This window comes from Onychomys torridus, chromosome 5 (assembly GCF_903995425.1).
Source record: "Onychomys torridus chromosome 5, mOncTor1.1, whole genome shotgun sequence".
In the NCBI taxonomy this organism is placed as follows: domain Eukaryota; kingdom Metazoa; phylum Chordata; class Mammalia; order Rodentia; family Cricetidae; genus Onychomys; species Onychomys torridus.
In genome coordinates, this window is record NC_050447.1 from 125,563,062 (window position 1) to 125,579,421 (window position 16,360).

General features: G+C 46.7%; 1 protein-coding gene across 1 annotated transcript in view; it reads right to left on the reverse strand.

Annotated features, from left to right (window-relative positions):
• The window catches only part of Auh (AU RNA binding methylglutaconyl-CoA hydratase), a 105,093-nt gene extending 94,490 nt beyond the window's left edge, over positions 1-10,603 (reverse strand). Inside the window, exons 1-2 of the mRNA XM_036189069.1 lie at positions 10,363-10,603; positions 7-74 (exon numbers count right to left, since the gene is read on the reverse strand). Of these exons, the coding sequence (XP_036044962.1) occupies positions 7-74; positions 10,363-10,549 (255 nt within the window). The 5' untranslated portion in view covers positions 10,550-10,603. The remainder of the gene's footprint in view (positions 1-6; positions 75-10,362) is intronic.
• Between the last annotated feature and the right edge of the window lie 5,757 nt (positions 10,604-16,360).

The following is a 16,360-nucleotide window of genomic DNA, read 5'->3' on the forward strand; positions in this document are numbered from 1 at the left end:
ACTCACCGTTTTGAGGAGATTTTTACTGAGTGAGTTTTTCCCATAAGCTCTGTTTATTCCAAGCACCACAATCCCTAGTTAAGGAGGGAAAGTACACACACTTGGGTTAGTGAGGTACTCAGAGAACAGAATGTAGCATACAGCTGACTAACCTGGCATATGACCAATCTGCCATCTTAACCAAGGCGTGTTGCAAAGCTGGTCCTTTATTTTTACAATTATAGCTTTCTCCTCAAGGCAAGCACTTTTTTCTTAATATGGCAGTTAAAACGTATCAAAACAATTGGTACTTACTATCCTCAGCTCACTTTAAGGGGAGAATTTCAGTGTCCGTTTCATGGGCCCTTCAACTTTTCTCTTTGAAAGCAACACAATAGGAATCTGCAGTATCTCACAGGTTTGAATCACTACTAAGACTAGGGAGGGCACACAGTAGAGACTGGCAATCACCACCTCATTCACCATCACCCAGTAAGCGGTATACACAGGGAACAGCCTTGCTGCATGCAGGCCTTGGCCCTGATTTCTGCAGCTACTCCAGCGTCAGGCAGCTTGCTGCTCCTCGCTGCTCTGACAGTCTTAGTACTTCTATGCCAGGCTTCTTCCTGATCCCTGCCCTGCACACTTAACCCAACAACACTTCCATTCAGATCTACAAGCAATTCGGATTCAACCCAAATAAAACAAAGTTCATTATCCTTCTCCTAAAGCCCACGCTCTCCTTGCTCACTCCCTGTTTTATCAAGCTTTCATCTGAACCCAGGCTCTCCACTCCAGCTGCAGATAGATGTCAGACTAACTTTCCAAAACCAATTCCACGCACAGAATTCGCTACTTATGCAAACTCCTTTATTTACCACAAAACGCCAAGTTCAGTGGCTGTAACTGTAGTTTAAGTCCACAAAACGTCGAATTCAGTGGCTGTAACTGTAGATCTTTAGTCCTATACAACCTTCTCCCCTAAGCACAAACTTTCACTGTGGGTCAGAAATGCCTTCTCCAGCAAAATACACACATCCAAACACCGTCAGGGAGGAGAAAGGCTTGCAGGGGACTGAAGCTGTGACAGGCCCCTTGATGGAGGGAGTCTCAGTATGGCATTACAGGAAAGCAACAGAAGGAAGGAGGCAGGTGCTCTGGCTGGAGGAAATGGGTCACTGAGTATGGTGTCTTTGGGAGCTGTATTTTGCCCTGGTCCCTTCCTATCTTCCCTCCCTCCCTCTGCTTATCGTCCTCCATGAAGTAAACAGCTTCCTCCACCATATAGATTCCTATCACCATGATGTCCTACCCAAATGCATGATGGGCCCTCACTACCAAGGAATGAACCTTCTGAAACTACCAGCCGAAAATAACTCCTTCCTCATTGACACTATTACTGTAAGATACTTTGTCATACAGGAAAAGTAACACAAGGACTGAATTCGGAGCAGAGGATGCCCAGGAGAAAGGACAAAAAAGCCAGAGAGAGTGAGCCCACGGTCAGGGAGAGAAGAGAAGTCAACCACAGTAAAGAAGTCAGCAAAGGTCAAAGAACGTCCTTGCAGGCCAAGATCAAAGTCCCGTCTTCAGCTCAAGGCAACTTGGCGAGAGAGAGAGAGAGAGAGAGAGAGAGAGAGAGAGAGAGAGAGAGAGCGAGCGAGAGCGAGAGCCAGCGTGAGTGCAGAGTGGCATCAAGATGGGAAAGAAGAAAGTAAAAGTAAGAAGAAAGTAAAACTTTGACCACTTATAGGGGACATGATTATCTATGAAGGAAATTCCACAGAACCCACCAAAAAAACTACAGAGCCAATTAAAGAATTCAGCAATGCTTGTGTTTTATACATTAACGGTAAATAATCTAAAAATAAATTCAGCAAAGAACTCCATTGGTAACAACATCAAGGCACAGAACAGGAACTCCGCTTTGCAGTCCAGCACTAGGATTCCTCACTCGGTCCTAGTAAGAACTAAAGAACTGAAAGACAAGCAGTCTCTAAACCTACAGTGAGCGGAGGTCTGAGAAGAGGGCATCTCGGCAGAAACCCGCAGCATAGCCCTCCAGAGGGGGCAGTGTGGAGACAGAACACACCCAACTACAACTGACAAACGGGTTTGGACAACGGCCCAGGAACTCAGTGCAGGCCACGTGTGATGGTTATTCTTGTCTGTCAGCTGGACTGAGCCTCGCCTAAGAGATTAGCAAAATCTACCTGTGGTGTCTGTGGGTGACTCTAGAAAGGATTAACTCATGGGAGAAGACAGCAAGATGCCACACCATCAGTAAGCGATACCATTCATAAACCACACCATCAGTAAGTTTTATACAGGTTTATCATACACCATGAGGCTCAGGGTGACAGAATTAGCTAACTATACAGCTTGCCATAACTAGACAACTTGGCTCCCATGTAGCTCAGAAAGGCCTTGACCTCACTACTAGTAGAGGGGGGTAACAGGTACATCACCACTCCCTGCTTACCCATCAATGGGGACTGAACCCAGGGCTTCCTGCATGCCAGGCAAACACTCCAACAGCTGAGCTACACCCCAGCCCCCTACAATAATAGTTTGTATAGACAGTGTTTGACTTCTTTTGATGTGAAACAAAAGGGGGCTTGCTGTTCCATTTTTGTCTCAAAATAAGAACAATAATAATGCACAAAACGTAACCAGAAAGGCTGTGAATCACAGTGAGAACTCAGGACAGGTTTAAAGACATTTTGATGAAAGTGCCTGAAAATGTGGCATCCTTCTATAATGCTTTTTTTTCTTTCACCATGAAGATGTATATTTTTACTTAAAAAAATTTTCCAATTTAAAGTTAATCATTATTACTAAAAAAAATTATATCAACCAACCACTGAAAAATACTGCTAGAACCTGTTTGACACCCACAATAAAATCAACAGCTAGGCAAATGCTCCAAAGGAAGTCACAATACACATATACAACACACACGCTCCAGACTTCTGAACCATACCATGAGACGTGCAGGAGAAAGGCAACGATCTGGAATTGGTTGGGACTCACTTTAGGTGTATGGGTGTTGTGCCTGCATGTGTATTTGTGCACATGTGTGACTGGATGTCATAAAAAGGATATCGGAGCCCCTGAAACTGGAGTTACTAAAGGCTGTGAGCCACCATGTAGGGCCTGGACTAGAACCTGTTCCTTGCAAGAGCAGCAAGGCTCTTAACCCCTGAGCCATCTGTCCAGCCCTGTATCAACTTTTATAACAGGCAACTTAGAGAGAACTTAACAAGCCATTAAGAGAAAAACACACACATGAAAAACAGTACTACCATAAAAAGCATTCTTTCAAAGACAGAATCAACACAGTCATAAGAAACAACCTAGTAGGAAAGGAGTGGAGAGGAGGCGCTCTTAAAGCTGTCTGGGGGAAGACAAGTTTTTAGAAACAGCCAGAAAGGAGAGGATGGAAGGATGACCAACTGATCTCTTAGCAAGTTCTGGGCAAATCCTACTGGCAGACACTTCCTACAACTCTGAAAACCAGAAAAGTCAAATTAAACAAATTACACACGTCTTTACACAATAAGCCATAACGTGTAAACAGTTCCCTGCCATCTATTCAACACAACACTGATTCTGAACAAAATGGTGCTAAATCCCGCTGAAAAGTAGCAATGCAGCAAGAGCCAAGAGAAGACTAAAACTAAGTGGGGCTGAGAAGGAAGGAGCCAGCCTCGGACCGTGAAACAAGGGTCGGGTGGGTGGAGGGCTTGCCTGCTGTGTGTGAGGCACTGGCCTAGATGCCACCGCACAGACAAACCACGTTAGTCATAAAGCAGTATCGCAGTGCAGCCCACACTGGACCAGGCAAACAGAATCCCTGCGGATCTCCTGAACCAACAGGGTAAGTCAGCGGGGTGGAGGCCAACAGACATGCTCGGATGGTTGGGTGCTCACAGGAAAAGCAAAGGACACACATGTATACCTAAATACAGCAGACCAAGGGGGTGAGGCTGAAGGACTGATGGCACCTAAGTGTGGCTTTCTACGGCCCCATTCTCTCAGTCTGCTGCTGGTGGTGCCCAGGCTTTGCCCTTTAGCAGTTTGAACAGTGAGTTTTTAATCACAATGAATTTTGTCAAATGCTTTGTCTGAGTGTGTGGGGATAAGTGCAGTTTTTCTTGTTTGCTGGTGTGATGAATCACTTTAAATGCTTTTCAATAATGACCCACACCTACACCCCCAGAGTAAATCCCACATGGTTGTGGTAAACAGTTCTTATTATGTATTGTTAGATTTAATTCATTTGGGTTTTATTTGAGGCCAAAAAAGACACACACTTAAACCTAAATATGCGAGACCATGAGGGTGAAGACACTAGTGAACAAGACAACGGGAAGCACAGATGTGACAGATAATAATCCAATCAGCCGGGCATTGGTGGTGCACGCCTTTAATACCAGCACTTGGGAGGCAGAGGCAGGCGGATCTTTGTGAGTTCGAGGCCAACCTGGTCTCCAAAGCGAGTTCCAGGAAAGGCACAAAGCTACACAGAGAAACCCTGTCTCGGAAAAAAAAAATAAATAATAATAATAATAATAATAATAATAATAATCCAATCAGCTCAAGAGTGACTTTAGGCTGGAGGGACCTAAAGAGATCATGAGGGGCTGGAGAAAGGCCTCAGCTGGTAGAACTGCTTGCCCTCCGTGAACTCAGCCCTGCATTTGGCCTAGCACCTAAAAACAAACAAACAAACAAAATCATCGGAGAGGATAATAAGCAGGACTTGGCGGCTGGCTCTAAAGACATGTTGTTTTTTAAGGTACATCACTGGCACTAATCAAAGAAAGCTGAAGCAGGTATATTAATTTCAGAGAGCTGATGTCGGAGCAAGACCTAGCCTCCCAAAAGAAAGGGACATTCCATAATGCAGGGGTCCTCCTCCTCTAAGACATCACAATCCTTAATGCACTTGCACTTGTAGAAGAACCAACAGCGCTTTGGGGAGAAGAGATAAACCCACACCCATACAACTGGAGGCTCTAACTCACTTCTACCAGCAGACGGGTCCAGCGGCAGCTGTGCTCACTGAATGCAGAAGCTTTACCCAGCCACAGCAGAGTTTACACTCTTCTCAAGCTCAAGGAAACATCAGTGAGGGTGAAAACACCTTACCCCACAGCAGTGTGCTCCTGTGATCCCAGCAGGCTGAGGCAATACCACAACTCTAGGCCAGTATGGACTATTCAGCAAAGCTATGTTAAAAGAAAAGAATGTGGGGCTGGAGATGGCTCAGAGGTTAAGAGCACTAGCTGCTCTTCCAGAGTGCTCTTCCGGGGAACCAGGTTCAATTCCCAGAACCCATATGGCAGCTCACAACTGTCTGTAACTACTTCCAACGGATCCAACACCCTCAGACAGACAAAACACCAATGCACATGAAATTTTTAAAAAATAAATTTTTAAAAAGGAAAGAAAAGAAAGTGGAACAAAGACAGCAAATTAAATGCAAAGAAAGGGAGAGGTGAGAACCAGCAGAATCAATGACAGTGGAACAGAAAATCAGCACAGAAAATTAACAGAACAAGGGTAGCGCGCGCGCACCCAAGGCTGACATCAGGTGTCCTCTACACTGAGGCAGAGTCTCTCAATTGAACCCAGGGCCAGCCAGCTTCATCTAGTTCAGCTCCATAATTCCCTCTCTACCTCCACACACTGGGATCACAATAATGACAGCACCAAGCCCGCCTGGCCACCAAGCCCCGCCTGGCATCTGGGTAGCTCTAAAGGTCCCAACTCCAGTCTTCACACACGCATGGTAAGCACTTTTAACTCCTGGGCCATTCCCCCAGCCCCTAGAGGGTAGTTTTTAAAGTGAGTGATTTAATAAGCCTCTATCAAGGAAAGAAACTTGAGCAATTCTCAACAAACAGGCTCTGTGAAGAACAGAACCAAAAAGACACATCCTACCTCAGTCTACAAGGTTAGTATTAAACCAGATAAAGATTACAGAAACAGAAAGCTAAATACCAATATTTCTTGTAAATATAGATGCACATAAAATACGAACATATCAGATCCAACAAAAGAACCACTTATCACAACCACATGGGATTTACTCCAAGGTAGAGGTGTGGGTCATTACTGAAAAGCATTTAAAGTGATTCATCACACCAGCAAGCTAAGCAAGAAAAACCAAGATTATTCCAGAAAACGCACTTGACAAAATTTAACAAGATAAAAGTTCACTCTCCAAATGGAAGAAGCTTCCGCAACTGATTCAAACTGAGTGAGCAAAGTCTGAATGCTTTCGTCCACGGATCAAGATCAAGAGCGGCAGGATAAAGTAAATTCAGCTGTATAAATTAGCGAGAAAAATAAAGACATTCAGAAAGAAGCAAAGCCACTGTTTCCAAACGACATGCCATATATGGGAAATACAGAAAGCATTAGGACAAGTAAGAGAAGTTATCAAAGCGCACTATACCGTGTCTACAGACAGCACTCCAGTGGACTCCCACATCAGCAATGAGCAGCTGGAAAATGAACGTAACAAAACTATTCCCTTCGTGACAAGAGAAGCAGAAATGGAGCCAGTCTGTGTAACAAATTTATGGAGACAAAAAAGAGATAAAATGTTGTTGGTTTGGGGAGGGGGGAGCAAATGGAGTGTCCTGTTGAAGATGAGAGGGTTTATCCTGAGTTTGATTTATTATTTTTTTTTTAATGTTCTAAAATTGAAGCTGGAGAGATGGTTTGGTGGTCAAGAACATTTGGTGCTCTTATAGAGGACCTGAGTTCGGTTCCCAGCACCTACATCAGGTGGTTCGAAACCACCGTAACTAGCTCCAGGGGATCCAACACCCTCTTTTGGCTTCAGTGGGCACTGTGCTCACATGCACATACATGCACACATACATATACATAAAGAAATCTTTTTAAAAAACAAAAGGAAAAATGTTCTAAATTGGGGTTGTGTTGAGAGAGCATAACTGTGAAGGTGCACGGTACATGTTGAACATTATGGCCCATCAATCACACCTCAGTAATTCAAAACTCTGTAACTTTATTATTGAGATAATTCACATATTCATCAAATACATGGAAATATATCTTTTAGAACATGAAGAACGATGTGCTAGCAGACTTCCGCCGCTGACATTAAAAAAAGGCCACAGAAGATTTCAAAGAAATCTCTCACCCAATCTTTGCATCTAGAGTAAAGGATGGAGAGGGTCAAGAATGACCTCTCTGTTCACTTGCTTGTTTGTGCTATCTGCCAGAAACAGTCCCAACAGTTTCACAAAGCCATCTTTAAAATGGGTCACTGTATAGCCCAAGCTTATCACCCTGCAGAAAAGAAAGTTGCTAGGGGCAGAGAGAAGCCATTCCCGGAGGCACGTACAGAAGCCTGAGCAAAAGGGCGGCAGAAGAGGAAGGCCAGGGCAGCTGCAGGCTGTGAGCTGAGGCGGCCCAAAGGAGAAGGCCTGCAAGCAGAAGATCCCCCAGCACACAAGGGTGGGGGGGACACAACTAAGAGGGGCCTCTGCAAGACACGACCCACAGGCTACTCTAAAACTGAGTAGGATGAACAAACACGGAGGAGAAATAAGCAGCAGGGAGGCTCTCTGAGGCCCACTGCAAACTGCAAACACAGAGCCCTGAGATAAATCAGGAAGGACAACTCACTGAACAGGATAGGTGAATTGTCAGGGTTCTGGACGGCTAAGGTCCTGTCCCACGCTGCTTCTAGCCTGAGCTAATCCCACCATCCAAGCCCACCAGGGAGAGAACAGAGCGGCCTACACGTATCTCAGGTCTTAAGGGTAGCCCCGAGGCCACGCCCCAGGGGCTGGTACTTCAAGGTCATAGGTAGGTAGAACAGGTATCCGCTACATCTCTCCCTTTTGTCTAAATAAGGAAGTTCTAACCTAATACAAAACTATATACAATAGGAACGATGATCAAGTATTGTCCAGGAGACAGGAAACAAAATAGAAATACAACCAACAAAAACATCAAACAAGAAACACATATTAAATATGCAGAAATATCCAGACCATGGGTAAATGGCATGTTACAGAGATTACACCAATAGCTGTCCTATCCTGAAGAATCTAACTTTAGTACCTAAAGTGCTATTAGCTAAGATACGAGAGGATTAAAACTAACTATTTAGTCCTCAACCCCATCAAAGATCTGAGAAGGAAAATAATGTTAACCAAGAAAACAGGAAGTGCAAGCAAGCAAATTCCAAAAAACTGCAGAATAGACAGAGACAGCTGGCAGCCTGGACAGTCAAGCCTAAAGTGTCCTGCACACACTCACCTCTGCGGCTGGTCCTACCCTTACAAATGAAGCTTGGTGCTTCTCTGGTCCCAGAGGGTTCTCATGTTCCTGAAAGCCTGAGGGGATCAAATTCTGGACTCACGACTCTGACCAAACCACCAGGAGCCTGTCAAGAATGTGCTGCAGCAGCCCCTTCCCTCTCCTAGATACCACCAGGCACCCTCCTGACAACACTGGGATTTCTCACCAGCAGAAGTGAGTTGACATCAAAGGGGACAATCTAATCCCACCGTTTCTCCTGTCTGGGTACAAGATCCTGCTGAGAAAGCACAACCATCCTCAAAGGTCTGTAAGAGGCGACCACTCCTGCCTCCAAAGTCTGGATTCACTCTTCGCCCACCCCCACCCCCCAATGCTGCGTCTCTGATGGCAGGACCTGAACTCTCCTGTGTCCCTGCCATGCTGTCTGTTCATGGCGAAACTCTAGCAACTAAAACACCAACAATCTGCCTCAGTGTCCCTCTTAAACCTACATCCCAGCCTTTTGGAGACTTCATTGGGCAGTACCCCGGCCCTCGGGTTTTCCTTTGCACTCCTTACAGTTGGCTCGGTGGGAAAAACAAAGCAAAGCCTGCACTGTCATTTCTGCCAATCCTCAAAGAATGTTGGCCCGCTCAGTCTTAAGGCCAGGGTGTCCTAACGACCGATATTTAGATTTCTGATAAACGGAAAACATTTCTGTTTCTCAAGGCATCTTCCATGTGCTCTATCTTCCCCTGCAGCCCAATCACATGCTAAGGTAAAGACTTCCCAGATGTTCTGTGTGGATTTGCACAGAACGTGCACTCACAAAAGCACACGGAATTTGGTACAGACAGCTAGCCGTATTCCCAACCCCTTCATATAAGTAAGGCACCATCAGAGCACACAACTTAACTGAAACACCAGCACCTTACCCAGAAGACTGGCATTCAAGGCTTTAATGATTCTAGGCCTGTCTATGCTCCCAGCTGGGCTTCCTGCTGCTCTGTCATATCAGACCTGTCATCTGTGGTTTCCCAAATACATATCTCCATCATTTTGACCATTCCACTGTCTCAGACAGCTTGAATGAGCAAGAAACAAAATGACTCTCCATACTCCTGAGCACCTGGCACAGGTTACCTACTCATCGGGCACAGTAATCATCTCATTTCATCATTCTGCTTGATACATTCGATGGCTGGAGAACAGGAAAATCAGATCCAGAACCCTCAGTCTCCAATGCCTACAGAATGCCTTAGAGTGGGCTCGGTGGCTCAACCCTGTGATCCCAGCACTCTTGAGATGAGGATCTTTAGTTCCAAGGCAACCTAAGTTATACAGTGAGAGATGAACCCTACAGACACTGCAGGGTTCTCAACAAGCCTTCAAGCAAGCCATCATCTGACCTTCAATAGACAGAAGAGCTTCTGCCATCCTGACTGACTTATTTTCCACTTCTACTTAACGGATTACAGCAATCTACAAATGGACGTCAAAATGCAATGAGTGGTCCTGTCTTCCTTCCTGGGCAATAACCTATCCCACCTTCTCCACCCCGATAGTTAAGCCAACACTGCAACTAAAAGGAACTTCCTCAATATTCCTCTGCATCTTACCTTTCCAACGCCCCCACCCTCTGTCCTGCACTATAATCTGTCTCCTCCCAGAACAGGGGCCCAAGGGCAAGATGAATATCCTTTATTTACCCCCAAGGAACTCAGGGGAAAAAAAAATTAGAAGTGTTCAAAATTCTTTAAGTGAAGTGCAACAGTCCCCCAAAACTAACTCTCCGAGACTAAAATGTGCAAAGGAAAAATAAGCTTCTAATTTAAGATTCTCTCGGATAATAAAAGGCATCCGCGCTGCAGCTCCTACAACTCTTGCACTGACGCCTGAGGTGGCAGGCAGCTATTACACAGCAAGAAACAACCCCGGCCCAGTACTAAACCCCCGGCATTGACCTTGGCTGGAGAGACCCCAGGCGCCAGCAGTATCGGCATGCGCGCTGAACCGGGTGGGCCACCGTACCCTCCAGCCGCAGCTGCAACAGGGCCGACCTCCGCGGCCTCGCCCGCGCAGCCCGCAGCTCACCTCGGTTCTCCTCCTCCAGGTGCCGTACGCGCAGCTCGTCCTCCGTTTTCACCTCAGAGCTGTAGCCCCTCCTCGGGGCGGGACCCCCTGCCCAGGCTGCGGGGCCGAGCCGCGCACAGCACGCGGCCACCAGGCGGACGCGACTGGCTCTCAAGGCGCCCAGAGCGCCGGGAGCCGCCACCGCCATGTTGTCTGTTTACAGCGGGCGCCCGCGGCCAGGCTCCGCCCCCGCTTGGAGACGCGCACGCGCACGACGGGCGTCTGGCGCTCTGGCCCCGCCCCTCGCCGTCTGGCCCGGCCCAGGCTCTGGTGGTTTCCCAGGTCCAGGTCTGCGCTGCCAGTGTGACATTAGTCTCTTGCCACCGCAGGGAAGAGGCATCGTTAAAGCTATGGAAACGCTAAGGGGACACATTCTCAAGTACCAGAGGGATTTGCCTCCCTGCATTCCTTGGACCATAGTCTAGGGTTGTGACTGACCATCCCTGCCGGGCAAAGACACTCCAAAGACACACCTTAGAATCCCTCCCTTTGGATGTCAGGCTGTTAAAAATCCAAAAGGAAATGGAGTTTCCTCCCGGTATCTCACGTGGGGACGGGCACTTTGGAGCTTTGAGGCCAGTCAGAGGAGGAACTTCTCTCCAGACAGAAGTGTCAGAAGTGTCACACAGTTCCGACATCTTGTCAGACCACCTTGTAGGAGAGACTGGAGATAATGATGTGTCAGTGATGGGTGGGACCTCACCTTGACCAAGAATAGCTAGCTAAACTTGCCCTCTATTTAAACCTAAACCTTGTATCTGGACCTTGAAAATGGACGGGAGGACAAGGACATCATAGGATCCCTTTGTTCTTCTTCCCAGTGTGGACACATTGAACTATCTCTAATTGGCCTATTAAAGACAGGTGGCTGAATTAGTTTATCAGGGCTGCCAGGACCTCAGACTCCAATACTAATGACTCCCATCACAAGGTCATTGTGTTAAGTGAGCAGCAACAGTGAGCAAAATTGCTCCATTGCCCCATTCCCTTACTTTGGTGGAACAGGGAGGCTGCTCAGCATGGGACCTCTCTGCTTGTCATTAGATGTGCCTGATAAACCTGGTGAGTGAAGGGAAAACAGAAAATAGGGAAATGGATCCTCCTCCCCATCTATGGGGACTTCCTGGAGGCCAGTGTCCCAACAAGAGCCCACCCCAAGGAAAACTTAGCCAAAGCCCAGGCCCAGGTGCAGTTCCAAACCTAGAGCTACTCCCAAAACCTCAGGTCAGTTCTGTGAAGATATTCATTAAGTGCCTTGTCTGAGAATTTCCTGGTACCTGGCTTTTCTTAGCTCTCCACTCAGGGAAAGCCTGTTGAGGAACAGGGTCTTCAAAAAGTATCACCGTTACTGGAGTTTAAGAGTTGGCACTTGTGCCCCTCAGAGTCCTAACAAAACAGGCTCCACCACATGTCCTCAATAAACCATTTAAAAATCACTGAATTGATAGTGAAAAGCAGAAATGGGAGATTGATTCTAATCTGACCACACTGGGAAAAGAGACGAGGATCCAGTGATGCGTCAGGTCCTTTTTCAGTTAAAGAAGACAAAATCGTGCATAGCCAAGCAGGTTGGTGTGTGGTCCCTCCCATCCCTGACCCAGCACTGTCTGTGAGAAATACCCGGATTCAGTCTTTTCCTTCTCCAACTGTGAGATGGGGGAAGGGGGAATTCCAGTTCCCTGGGGAGCCTTATTTCCCAGTCTAAAGCTATGGGAGAGAGAAGGTCTCTTTAGAGCACCCCCAGTCCTTCCAGACCAGCAGATTTCACTCTGGCCCTAGAAATTCTGATAGAATACATTATGTTTGGCATCCTCAATGTTTCCACCTGCTGGGCTTGTATCCATAAGGAGAAGAGCGAGCCTGTGTTGTTACAAGTGTCTGCCTCTGCTGTGATAATGACCTGGGGACACCCTCTACTGTGAGTTTCTGCCAAGTGCCACTTGGGAAGTTGTTCTTGAAAGTTAGGTTGTATCCTTTTTCTGATAGCAATGTTCTTTTTGCTAAGCGCTGAGGTTGTTATTGTCAGGGTTTATGGTTTCTCCAAATTGGTTTTGAAGTCTCTAGGCAGATAGGAGGTGTGGGAGTGAAAGGGAGGCCAGCCAATGGGAGGGAGAGGGAGTGGGGAGGGAGAAGAGAGATTGATTAAGGATGAGAGCCAGCTGACGTGGTGGCTTCTGATTGGTGGATTTAGAGCGAGCCCCCCCCCCTCGTTTGAGTCCCGCTGCGGTCAGAGGGTTCATCTGTGGTCAGAGGGTTCATCTGCAGTCAGAGGGTTCATCTCTGCATACTGCTGGGCAATCCACACAGGGTGAGGACAGTGCCACGGGCTGTCCCATATGGAGGTAAGACAGGCGTCTGAATGGACCAAATAAAGAATTGAGTGGGGCGCAGAACTGGAAACCAACTGCATCAGGGTGGCCAGGCCCTGTCTTGAGGGTAAAAGAGTTAACTTAATCTTTAAAACAGATGCAGAGACAACCTGAAATTACAAGACTCCATCACACTGGGAAACCAATCCCCCAACCATTTGCTTATTTGGTCAATTGGCTTTTTACATGAGGTCACCTTACACTGCCCAGGTTGGCCTCAAACCAGTGACCCCAGACCTCTCATATTTCTGACTACCCAGCTCTGCACTGGTTCCCACCACCCTTTCCTTGGGAACAGTCTTCTGTCAGAAGAGCTCACTGAACTGAGGAAAGCATTTTACTTCCATTACAGGTTATTACAAAGAACATTTCAAAGGGTACAAATGACTAGTCAGGTGAAGCAGCATACCACATAAGGCCCAGAAGCTCTACTCCCAGGGTAGAGTGCAACACCTGGGGTCCTCTGACCTCCACATATGTAGCTGGAGTTTTCCTGTATCTACCCAGCTCCTGCAGCTGCTCAGACCCAAGTAAACACACAGAGACTTATATTACTTACAAACTGTATGGCCTTGGCAGACTTCTTGCTATCTAGTTCTTATTTCTTAAATTAACCCATTTCTATAAATCTATACCTTGCCATGTGGCTCGTGGCTTAATGGTACATTTACATCTTACTTCTCATGGCAGCAGCAGCTGGCAGTGTCTCCTGACTCAGCCTTCTACTTCCCAGCATTCTCCTCTTTGCTTATCCTGCCTATACTATACTTCCTGCCTGGCTACTGGCCAATCAGTATTTTATCAACCAAATCAGAGCAACACACATTCACAGCATAGAGAGCAATCAATATTCACAGCACACATGCATGTGTGCGCACTTGGACATTCACACACACATGCACAAACAAACAAGCAACTTTGAATTTGGGTCTCTTCAAAGGCTGGCAACAGCATACACACACACACACACACACACACACACACACACACACACACACACGCTCAGTCTGGGATCATGACAACCCAAGCAAGACTGGACAGGGTACCACATCACTAAGCTGGAATATTTAGCACTTGAGAAGTATTAAGCAAGTTTTGAAGGAAGATATTTTCAGCTTCTGATGTGTCTGTTGAGATGGGGTTCACTGAAAGGCAAAGAGTACCTGGACACTTTGATAACAATATGGTCATCTCCTCCATTTACCCAAACAGATGAAGGGTGGGAATTAGCCACAAAGCTATCTAGAAACCAACCCTACTGATCTTTATCTCTCTTGCTTTAATAAGCCTGTGATTACACCCTCCTGCTTCTCATAAAAGATAGTCTCTTTTCTCTTGCTAGAGAACCAGAAATCTGGGGTTTAACCCCTGTCCTGCTATAGCCCCGGAATTCATTGGTCCGTGTGCCTTAAGCACTAACTGTATTCTGTCCTCTAACCCCCTTGTCCTCCTGTGGTGTAAAGGGGGCAGGACAGAGTGTCTAGTCAGCTCTGCCTATCACAGACCAGGCCACTTAAACAACAGATTTCACTTCCTCATAGACGTGGAGGTTGTAATCCAAGGTCAAAGTGTTTGCAGGGTCAGTTTCTTCTGAGGCTTATCTCCTTGGATAGCAGATGGTCACCTTCTCACAGTGTCCCCACTTGACTTCTCCACTGCATGTACCTGTCCCTGGCGTTCTTTCCTCTGCTTAGAGGGGCAGCAGTCCTGTTGTAGCAGGCCTGGCAGGGATGAGGATGTTCTAAAAGAGACATTCACATCTTTCCATCTGACTTTGAGATCACTGCAACAATGGGCCCCAAAGAAATGGTCTCATGCTGGGAGAAGGAAAAGGTGCCAGCCAGAGAGCAGACTTGACTCCTAGAAAGAGATTTCACAGTTCTGACAACTTAGACCTCTTTACATAATGAGACTGGGGCCCAAATAGTGTGGGCAGGACCACACCTTCAAGGGACTGCTTAGATATGTGTGACCTTGGTCCTCTAGATTGTTTTAGAGGCTTCTGGGGATCTCTTTGCTGCTAGCTCCTCTTCCCAATGTAGCTACCTCCTTTTGTGAATCTCCTCCTCTTCCTGCTTTCCTTTTCTTTCTTCCTTCCTTCCTTTCTTTCTTTCTTTCTTTCTTTCTTTCTTTCTTTCTTTCTTTCTTTCTTTCTTTCTTTCTTTCTTTTGGGGGAGGGTATTTTGAGGGTTTCTTTGTGTAGCCTTGGCTATCCTGGAACTCTCTCTGTACCCCAGGCTGGCCTCAAACTCACAGAGAACCGCCTGCCTCTGCTTCCCAAATTCTGGTATCAAAAGTGTACACTACCACCACCCAGCTCCCTGCTTTTCAATCTTATTTGACTGTTTTAATTGGCTAGACCTAACTTGGGGCACTGATTGTAGCCCCCCAAGTTTAATCACAAATAATGTTATAGTCAGGCTTCACCCATATGAGCCTCCCAGCCTTAATTACTTCATATTCACACAGTAAGGCAGAGGATTTCACTCTGTACACTTGGGTGAGTCATAGCTCAGTATGAGAAATTATTTTATTTGTTCATTTATGTAAAGTCTATGACAGCCCAGGCTGGCCTAGAACTCCAGCTCCGCCATTCTTAGCCTGTCAAGGTGTATGCCAAAAGAGACCACACAACAGAGAACTGACTCCTCCAGTTTCCTGCAGCCAGCTCTGCTGACCTACTCCTGCCCTGACTAGCCCAGTTCTGTAGCAATGCCTCAGAAAGTGACAGTGCCAACAGCTTGAACCATCTGGGGGTCACATGTGCCCTGTGTCACATGCTCACAAGTAACCATAAGAAGCATTTAGTCAACAGTCACATCATTAAGAAGCTGCAGAGCCCAGTGCAAATCCAGGCAAAGTTCTTTCATGACCCCCCACCTCCCTGCTACTGCCTCTCTTTCCCCTAGGACATCTGCACATGGGTGTTCCGTCTTCGTCATGTTAGGCATGGTGTCCTCAGAGTGGAGACACTGGTACTGCAATGTTTACCAGGCATGGCACACCTGTGATCCCAGCACAAAGCAAACTCAGCAGGATGACCAGTTCAGGCCAGCCTGGGCTACACAATGAGCATAAGACTGGCCTGAGCTTCACAGTGAGTTTGAGTCCACCCTGGGCTACATGAGACTTCATCTCAAAAAGCTAAGCTACTGCTTTCAGAAGGTTCATAATAGATGACAGCTCAGTCTCTCTCTCTTTCTCTCTCTCCCTCTCTCTCTCTCTTTCTCTCTCCCTCTCTCTCCTCTCTCCTCTCTCTGCTTTGTGACTATCCAGAAATCAGTTCCCCAAAGCAGCAGATAGAATCTACTTCAAGGCTTTGAAGTGCTGTTCTTTTATAGAACAGCAGGCATGTCAGACCCATAATTGTCTCTCTGAATAAAGCATTTGTTCATGAAAATCACAGCAAGAAAAATCATGGTGCAGGACTGCCAAACCCGGCTGAGTTGCAGCAAGGTCAAGATGAAGCCTGGTGATTCCATGATCCTCCTGCATGGGAGGGGCCTCCTGCCTGAAGCCAGGCCTCCAGTCTGTTACAAGCTGATTTTTCCACTCTTGAATAATGTTCTCAAACACATTTCTTCTTGTTA